This window comes from Haliaeetus albicilla, chromosome 3 (assembly GCF_947461875.1).
Source record: "Haliaeetus albicilla chromosome 3, bHalAlb1.1, whole genome shotgun sequence".
Lineage (NCBI taxonomy): Eukaryota > Metazoa > Chordata > Aves > Accipitriformes > Accipitridae > Haliaeetus > Haliaeetus albicilla.
Genome location: NC_091485.1, coordinates 20,775,138 through 20,785,375, shown reverse-complemented (window position 1 = coordinate 20,785,375; position 10,238 = coordinate 20,775,138). Strand labels below are relative to the sequence as shown.

At 41.0% G+C, this 10,238-nt stretch overlaps 1 protein-coding gene across 1 annotated transcript in view; it reads left to right on the top strand.

Annotated features, from left to right (window-relative positions):
• The first annotated feature begins 101 nt into the window (after positions 1–101).
• LOC138684714 (uncharacterized) overlaps positions 102–10,238 on the top strand; it is a 334,210-nt gene continuing 324,073 nt past the window's right edge. Inside the window, exon 1 of the mRNA XM_069779024.1 lies at positions 102–6,453. Within this exon, the coding sequence (XP_069635125.1) occupies positions 6,151–6,453 (303 nt within the window). The 5' untranslated portion in view covers positions 102–6,150. The remainder of the gene's footprint in view (positions 6,454–10,238) is intronic.

Sequence of the window (10,238 nt, the reverse complement as noted above, 5' to 3'; positions counted from 1 at the left end):
GCTTTTTTACATAGTAAACTTATGGTTTACTATCATATTTGTTAGATAAAATCAATTTCTAAAGCACTTGTGGGATTTCCGATGGTACTGTGGGCAATAGCAAGGAAGGGAAAATTATGGAAAATTAGTTTTAACTTGACAACCATTTTATTTTAGCTGGTTTGTTTTTATTTGTACTTAGAAACTTGTGATTTTTTTTTCCCTGCAGTTTTTGAATTTAATAAAAATTAAGAAATTTGACTTAGATAAACTTTCTTTTTGTAATTCTGTGCTGTTTGTATATAGGTAGATTGGGATCCCAGTCTCTTGTACCAAAAATTAAAAATTGATTGCATTTGAGAGACATATTTATGTAAGAGTGCTTGAATGTATTTGACTATTCATTGGAAATCATAAAAAGTTCAGGAAACCTGTTTGCTTTGCATCCATTATACTGTGAGACTGAAGGGGGTTTTGCCTCCCAATTTTATCTCTGCAACTTTTATGAGAGTCAAAAAAAAGTTCATTTATGTCCTTGCTCTACCTAGCAGGCATTTGCAGTGTGGCGCAGAAAGATGGGTGGGGGAAAAAAAGTTATTCTTGCTGCTCCATTGACTCATGTAGAAGTTCAGCAGTCAGCCCAACCCTCGTTGACATCTAATGATGGACTGTTTGAATGGTCTGCACAACCATTGAGAAATCATAGGATTAAAAAAAGGGGAAGATGAGCACTAGCTGCAGCTTGAAGTCTGTTCTAACTTGTGTTAGCAGATAGCTCCTTTTTAGGAGCCCTGTTTAAGGGTAGCCCATTCCCACTCTTCAGGGTGTGTGTGGGGATTGTTTCCTTCTAATACCAAGCCCAACGTGCTTTACCACTAAACTTGTCAGATGCCGCCGAGGTCCTCTAGTCCCTGGCAGTTTCTTCATGCTGGAGAACATACACAGGAGTGTCTTGATAAGCAAGCATGGCAAGCAGAAATCACAGGAGTGTCAGAAATAGGATAGTAACATCTGCAGGTAGTGGTGGTATCTTGACCTTAATGAAAAAATGGTAGATAGATTGTGGCCATTGAATGGTGGTTTGCCACTGAATTCAGTGTAGTTAGGATTTAATCCAGTAAATGCCTGAAATTGCACAATTACAGTGGTATGTCCAGTTAGCACTGCATCTTGTACAAAACCCAAAGTTCATACCTATCAAAAAACTGATACAATATTTGGTTGTGTCCATAAAGTTTTAGATCTGCCTATAATGGACATTCAGCCAGTGGGTTGAGTTAACAGATCATTTCTTCAGAGGTGAACAGAAGGAAAGTAGGAAGACTGGAAATTTCTCTTTTGTGTAATAGTGAGTCATGATATGGAAAAAGCTGAAAATGGCTTACCAGGACATCTTGAATTATGCATTGTTGTGCTGCGTGCGCTAGAGGAATAGTGACAGTCACATCTTCCTTTCACCAGATGTTCTGCTTCTTCAGAGCAGAGATACACGACTAATGTCAACGTTTAGTACTTCTGACAAAGGAGAATGAGAAGAAGGTGGAAAAAAGGACTGGAAGTTAAAAGCCAGGATACAGTGACTTGCTAAAGCAAATTTAGGGCTATGTGTTTGTGCCCTTGCTGGAGATTTCAGCATTCCCTCATTTGTAGAATCATAGAATCGGAATTCTTTAGGTTGGAAAAGACCTTTTAAGATCATCAAGTCCAACTGTTAACCCAACACTGCCAAGTCCACCTCTAAACCATGTCCCTAAGCACCACATCTACACATATTTTAAATACCTCCAGGGATGGTGACTCAACCACTTCCCTGGGCAGCATGTTCCAATGCTTGATAACCCTTTTGGTGAAGAAATTTTTCCTAATATCCAGTCTAAAGCTCCCCTGGCGCAACTTGAGGCCATTTCCTCTTGTCCTATCGCTTTTTACTTGAGAAAAGAGACTGACACCCACCTCGCTACAACCTCCTTTCAGGTAGTTGTAGAGAGCGATAAGGTCTCCCCTCAGCCTCCTTTTCTCCAGGCTAAACAACCCCAGTTCCCTCAGCCGCTCCTCATAGGACTTTTTCTCTAGACACTTCACCAGCTTTGTTGCCCTTCTTTGGACACGGTCCACTACCTCAATGTCTGTCTTGTAGTGAGGAGCCCAAAACAGAACACAGTACTCGAGGTGCGGCCTCACCAGTGCCGAGTACAGGGGACAATCCCTTTGCTGCTCCTGCTGGATACACTATTTCTGATGCAGGTCAGGATGGCATTGGACTTCTTGGCCACCTGGGCACACTGCTGGCTCATATTCAGCTGACTGTTGACCAGGTCCTTTTCCACTGGCCAGCTTTCCAGCCACTCTTCCCCAAGCCTGTAGTGCTGCACGGGGTTTTTGTGACCCAAGTGCAGGACCCAGCACTTGGCCTTGTTGAACCTCATACAATTGGCCTCGTCCCATCGATCCAGCCTGTCCAGATCCCTCTGTAGAGTCTTCCTACCCTCAAGCAGATCAACCCTCCCTCCCATCTTGGTGTTGTCTGCAGATGTACTGAGGGTACACTCGATTGCCTCGTCCACTTCATTGATAAAGATATTAAATAGAACTGACCCCAATACTGAGCCCTGGGGAACACCACTTGTGACCGGCCACCAACTGCATTTAACAGCATTCACCACAGCTCTTTGGGACCACCCATCCAGCCAGTTTTTAACCCAGCAAAGAGGCCAGCCATCTAGGCCGTGAGCAGCTAGTTTCTCCAGGAGAATGCTGTGGGAAATGGTGTCAAAGGCTTTACTACACTCTAGGTAGACAACATGCACAGCTTTTCCCTCATCCACTAAGCGAGTCATCTTGTCATAGAAGGAGATCAGGTTAGTCAAGCAGGACCTGCCTTTCATAAAGCCATGCTGACTGGGCCTGATCAGCTGGTTGTCCTGTACATGCCGTGTGATGGCTCTCAAGCTGATCCGCTCCATAACCTTCCCTGGCACCAAAGTCAGACTGACAGGCCTGTAATTCCCAGGATCCTCCTTCCGGCCCTTCTTGTAGATGGGCATCACATTTGCTAACTTCCAGTCAACTGGGACCTCCCGGGCTACGCAGGATTGCTGATAAATGATTGCAAGTGGCTTGGTGAGCACTTCTGCCAGCTCCCTCAGTACCCTTGGGTGGATGCCAACTGGCCCCATAGACTTGTGTGTGTCTAAGTGGTGTAGCAGGTCACTAACTATTTCCCCTTGGATTATGAGGGCCTCATTCTGCTCCCCGTCCCTGTCTTCCAGCTCAGGGGGCTGGGTACCTGGAGAACAATTGATCTTACTATTAAAGACTGAGGCAAAGAAGGCATTAAGTACCTCACCCTTTTCCTCACCCTTTGTTACTATGTTGCCCCCCCGCATTCAATAAAGGATGGCCCTTCTTTTGTGGTTAATGTATTTATAGCAACATTTTTTAATTGTCTTTTATGGCAGTAGCCAGATTAAGTTCTAGCTGGGCTTTGGCCCTTCTAATTTTCTCCCTGCATAGCCTCACAACATCCTTGTAGTCCTCCTGAGTTGCTTGCCCCTTCTTCCAAAGATCATAAACTCTCTTTTTTTTCCTGAGTTCCAGCCAAAGCTCTCTGTTCAGCCAGGCTGGTTTTCTTCCCCTCCAGCTTGTCTTTCGGCACATGGGAATGGCTTGCTCCTGTGCCTTTAAGATTTCCTTCTTGAAGAATGTCCAGCCTTCCTGGATTCCTTTGCCCTTCAGGACTGCCTCCCAAGGGACGCTGTCAACCAGAGATTAATTTAATTTAATTTGATCTGTTATTTATGTCACTGCACTGAAGGGGCAGGAAATTCTGGCAGTGAAGGGTTTGCCTTAATTGGTTTGCCTTTTTATCATCATTATTTGTGAAAGTGGTATCATAAACTGATCATTACTTAGAGTGCTAGATTTAAGCAGGATTGGGAATTTGGTAAGTCTTTCTGTCTTGGGCAAGGATTTCTAGTGAATCCAGTTAGCCTTGGAAGCCAATCGTTGTCTTACAGACTAGTGCTATTGGTTGTCTTAAATAGGGCTGTTCTGCTGGCTGTCAGTGCTAGCATCAGTTCTGTGATCCTTGTGTTCCACACCTTTACTTTTCTGTGTGTCAAAATCTCACTGAGATAGGAAGTTTTATAGCAGGTACGTTCTGAGGTGGGAAGGAAAGCAAGGTACACAGGAAAAGGGGAACAAAGCAACTAAGCTAGTAAAGAAAGAATGTGAACAAAAACCTTTCTAGAAAAGGAATGGGAATATAGCCCATTTCCAGCTTGGTCACTTTCCTGTATTGGGATTTCATTCACACAAGTTCATCTCTGCAGTTTGTGAAAGACAAAAAGAAACTGCACCAACCAGCATGAATTCATTCTCCCCTCTTGTGTTGGCAGTTTTTCATTCAGTGGAAACAGTAGTAGTTTTGCTGAAGCAAAGAATCCTTTGCCTGTAATGAAAACGGCTCATTATTGTACTAATGGTAGGTATAGTCTCACTTTGGGGAGAAAAGACAAATACTGGCCGTTGTCTTTCAAATTACTACTGTCATTTACACAGACTCTTGATTGTGCTGATTGCAAATAGTTTAAATGGGTCAATTTGAGATGTTAGTCTTTGACATTTTTTTATTTCTCGTTGAAAGATGTAAAACCAGTTGGCTCTAGTTTTTAACAAGTTGAATTTGCTTTGTCCTAACTAGCCGTCAAAATGACTGCATTAAACGTAGGGTTTGTTCACCTTTCTCTTCCTTCTGGCTGTGAACATTTCAAATCGTCCAAATACAAAGGTGGCATCCTAGTAGGTACAGTCATCTTGAGTGTGAGCTATAAGTATGTTCACACTAAATAATGAAAAGCCGAAGTGCCAGAGTTCGTATTAGGCTGAAACGAGAAGTAGTGAGTACTGCGAGTTTTTACGGCGTGGCTTGCGTTTCCCGCGAGGTCAGGCGCACTGGTGGAAGTTGTCCATCGGGGGTCACTGAAGCTCCGCCAGAGAAGGAGTCTGTTCCCTGTCCCCTTGGGTTAGCAATTGCTTCTCGCTGCTTCCCGCTGAGTAAATGCCTCTTTTGTCAAAACTCCTGCTTTTTCCAAAGCAGCAACTTGAAGTATAGTAGTGGTGAATAGCTGCGGGCACTGAAAATATAGCCAAAGAAATGCTCAAGTGTGTTGCGTTGCTACAAGGAAGGAAGTATTGAAGGATTAAAAATAGACACTTCTCCTTCTGCGTGGGAAGTTGTGTTTGCTTTAGTATCTTTACTGAGAGAAGGGGTATTTTTAGATAGCTTCCAGTCATCTGTATGATAGATGCAATTTGTTTAGTTGTACTTCTTGAGGATCCCTTCTGATGACTTATTCAAAAATCATTAAGTACCCAGATGGGCCTTCTTCATTTCCTAATAAATGAATGAAAATGTAAAAAAACCTTAGTGTGATTTATTACTTGTGTTTCTATCAGGACTCATAATATCTTTTTTTATTCTTAGAATTGCCCTTAAAATCTGTTCTTTGTACTGTTACTTGATTTAGGTGGTCTTGAGTGAAAGCGTGTTTCTTTCCAACTCTGGCCAAAATATATATAAACTATCTCTGGTGAAGGGTGTTTTCCTTAAAATTGTTAAGGTCAAATTTTCATTTTAATTCTAAGTACTTGAGAGGTCCAGTTCTATACATTATTCTTCAAGGATGCTGTTCTGTCACAGAGGATTGCAGGGTCAGTGCTATTAAAACAAAATTTTATGTCAGTCTGGGTAAGTGCCAGCCCTTGCAAAAGAATCCAGCTTTCTGTAGATCCTAACAGACAGATAGTTATGAAACATTTAGGTTTTATTTTATTTATAATTTTAAATTTTTATTTCCTGAAGATTATTTTGGTCTCTTAGAAAGATGGAATCTTGTTTAGTGTTGGCTATGATTTTTGGTGTGATGAGAGATAAGATAATAAGATGCTTTTTTAGATTAAAATTGTTAATTTTCCCCTAACCCAGAGTTCCTTGTCACATTCTGTAACGCCCTTTCATGTTGCATTAAAGGGTTATAAAATCTACCATGTGTATCTCAATATGTTAGTACACACAATCCTACAGACACCTTCCCTAGCTGGCATAAAATTATGGGTCCCTAAAAGCTGGCTAGTGCTGAAGAAAGCAGTCAGTTTTCTTTCTCAGGGACAATGATGCAAATTCACAGTAGCTATGTAAACATAGGCTTCATGGAGTTGTCCAAGCTTGCAGGAAAAGCAGGAGGGAAGGCAGTAGGGCAACCAAAATGTGTTACCTGCCAAATTATGAAATTACTTACTTTATACTACAGGTTTCTGACTATAGTCACTTCTCCTTGCAGGAGGCTGCAGCTGCCCCTCATGGGGTTTCTAGTGGCATGTCAAGAGGGGGACGAAATCCAGAGAGTTCTGATGATAAACACGGGGAGAAAGAGGAAACCAAAACATCCATCTGCAGCCAGTGATGACCTCTGTGTAAGGGCGTGGCTTTGTTTGCTCCAATGCAGTTTTGATGTTTAAGAACAGAAAATTGGAAGGGGCTGCTCAGGCCTCTTTAACTTAATCCCCCATGATTATTGCTAAACATAAAATAGAGGCTTTTTCCCCACTGCCATCCTATAATAAACAAGGATTAATAGAAAACAAAGATTTTCCCCTGCTGGGTAGGAAATCTTGATGGTAAACTTCTGCTGTCCCTGAGCTGACGAATTGTAATAGTACAATAGATTTTTCTTCCAAGAATTGGTCTGATTGCTTGCATTTTTTTAGACCCATGTGGATTATTGATATCTTCAATATACTGTGGTAGTAAGTTCTACAGCATAATGATACACTATGGGGAAAAGTGCTTCCCTTTGTTTTGAATCTATCATCTGCTAATTCATTTCATTCCCCAGCATGGTCTTACCAGAAGAAACAGTTGAACAATTGTTTCCTTTTTACTTTTTCTATGTTTCCCATAATTTTAAGATCCTTTATCAAATGTTTCCATCAGTCATATCCTTTGCAGGCTTGAGAAGTCCTAATATCTTCAATTGTTCCTGTTATCGAAGCCATTTTGTACCTTTAAACATCCTTACAGTCCTCTGTACCTTTTTTTCTATTACTATCTTTTTTCAAGGCAGCCAGCTTTGCATTTGAAAATGTCGTTTCAGCATAGGTTTACACAATAGCTTTTTATCATTTAATCAGTAATTTATCCAGAAGAGGACTTTTTCTTTTATCCCGTGGCATCTTGTATCTCTAAGAGCCTTTGATGGGGGATGTGGTTGAATGGCTTTTATAAATCCAGGAAAATTAGATCAAGTGGATCTCCCTTTTCATGCAGTCTATGATGGCTGGATATCACAGATATTCTTAGATCCCCAATTTAATTTTTATATGTGTCTTCTGTTCTTTGATTACAGTATCTACCAACTACCCCATATGCATGTCAGTCTGATGTCCCTTAGAGAACTCTCTTCAGTGGCATGTGCGTGGGAGGACAGACAAGATGGGTGGTTTTTGCACTAAATGAGTATAGTCACCACTAAGGAAAGCACAGGCAGGTGGCACTATTTCTGTCAGCTTAAGAGCAGACTGAAAGCAGTTTAAAAGCAGTGAAAATCTCCATGTTGACACATTTAAAAGTTTAAACTTAGTTACATTTGGTGTTTTTCTGGATACAAACCTGTACCAAAATAACTCGCCTTTGCAGGTTCTTGTGAACTGTGTGCATCCACACAAGGATTACTCAAAATGGCAACAAAATTAATATTAATTGAAATCAGTTTGTTATTCTCAAAATCTTGTTATAGGCAAAAATGGGGACATACCTTATCTGCAAAGCCAAGAATTTATTGTTGGTATAACTGAAATTTTAGATGACTTAAATAAAATGCAATAAACAGTTACTATGATTAGTCCAGTAATAAATTTCACAGTCCCAGTTATCTCATTAAATGAATACTTCTTACTGTTTAAAAAAAACAGTTTAAATTGTTGCAGAGAAACACACACGAGCACATGCACACGCACAGGATGGAGTGTGATTTTGATGATTGGGTTTCCTCCTTTCTTTGCGGGGAGGAATATGATGTTGGCGACTTCCTCGTCACTCTAGGTTCCACTTGGGGCTATTTTCATGTTTGCTGACACTCTCATACATGTTGTTCTTTCTTCACTGGTCTGCAAGTACATTACATCTGTGTTTATGATATACAGTGCGTTTTACATGTGTTGGATACTGCTTTTTTTTAATCTTTTATTGCTAACACTGGTTTTGCCCAGCTTCAAATTGTGCGTATCTTTAATTGACCATGGGTGAGTACTTAGTGTTATCCCAAGCCCTCTCTTATCAGCCCAGGCCTGTATTTGTCTAGATTGCATCCAGTGTCCCCACTTTGGAGGCGTTTGCTGTCATACCTTGCCTCTATTCTATGTAATTACACTGGCCACTGTATGTTTGAGTTCTAATAAGTCTTTCTATGTAGAATAACCAACTGCCACGAGTCTCTCTACAAAAACTATTACATCACATGATTAAAATAAGCAAAAGTACAGAGAATGGGTAGTAGCTGTCCGATCATTAGAAAAAAAATGTTGTCACAGCTAAGCAAGCTAAACCAATGTTTCCAGTCAGGCTGAGACAAGTTCAGCCAAAGAGGATGTCATGGTTTAACCCCAGCCAGCAACTAAGCACCACGCAGCCACTCACTCACTCCCCCCCCATCCAGTGGGATGGGGGAGAAAATCAGGAAAAGAAGTAAAACTCGTGGGTTGAGATAAGAACGATTTAATAGAACAGAAAAGAAGAGACTAATAATGATAATGCTAACACTAATAAAATGACAACAGTAGTAATAAAAGGATTGAAATGTACAAATGATGTGCAGGGCAATTGCTCACCACCCGCCAACCGACACCCAGCCAGTCCCCAAGCGGCGAATCCCTGCACCCCCACTTCCCAGTTCCTAAACTAGATGGGACATCACATGGTATGGAATACACCGTTGGCCAGTTTGGGTCAGGTGCCCTGGCTGGGCATGAGAAGCTGAAAAATCCTTGACTCTAGTCTAAACACTACTGAGCAACAACTGAAAACATCAGTGTTATCAACATTCTTCACATACTGAACTCAAAACATAGCACTGTACCAGCTACTAGGAAGACAGCTAACTACATCCCAGCTGAAACCAGGACAGAGGAGAATCAGACAACAACTCTAGTAAGTCAAACATCAGATTAAAGAGACATCACTTACAACAAAAATATTAGCAAAAAAAATATTGTTTTCTATAGATAGCTATAGATGCTCTGTAGGTTCTTGCAAGGCATCACCAAATTAAAACAGGAGAAAGTTGTGTATACTTATGTATGGTGTGGATGCTATGTCAATCTTAACAAGTAATGTGATCCAAAATGAGCAGATCCACCGAACTGAATTGGTGCTGGGAATCTGTATGGACATTGCTAGGGAAGGGATTGCTTTGGACTTGCTCTGGTCTGGCCTCGGGCACTGGCTGCCAATAGTAGTTGGAATTTGTTACCTGTGCTCCTGAAGAACATCTTCTGGTTTAGACTCCTCTAGAAGAAATCCACTTTATTTTCTCCAACAAAATTCTGCGACATGAACCAAAGTGCAGTAAGAAGGGATGATCCTGATCTGAATTAAAATACTAATGTGGGCATGCCTTGTTCTCATTCTGCTAACTCCCGTCCTTATTTGTAATGTCTTGATCTTTTTCGCTACAGTTGGGGCAAGGGATACTAGGCTATGTAAAATACTAGCTAACACCTTGAATTACAACAGGCAGGGAGAAAACTAAGATCTGATTCTGCAGTGAAACCGTCTACTCAGGAAATGCTTTTCAGTGCAAAAGTAATAACTGCATGCTATTAACTGTAACCATAAACTTAAGCTAATATAATACTGTCTTTATTCCTACTGAGTAGGTTCCTGTGAGTCTGATCTTTTGCATCTCCTTAATCCCTGCACATGCTACTTTCTGCATTTTCCTTTCTAATACTCTGCTTTGCTACCTGCTGTCTGTGTGCCACATGCAATTTTTGGAAGCATGTGGGATTATTTTTTTAGCAGTAGTTAACACCGGCTGGCATTTGCATGCTACCCTTATTCAGTTCAATTATTGACTGTCCGCAGTGCAGTAATTGCAGTTTCAGAAAGCTAAGGTTAATGAGTAAATTGAGTTTTTTTTGTCTTCCTGGGTCATAAGATACTGATGGGTAAAATGTATTTGGATAGGATATATTTAAATTGT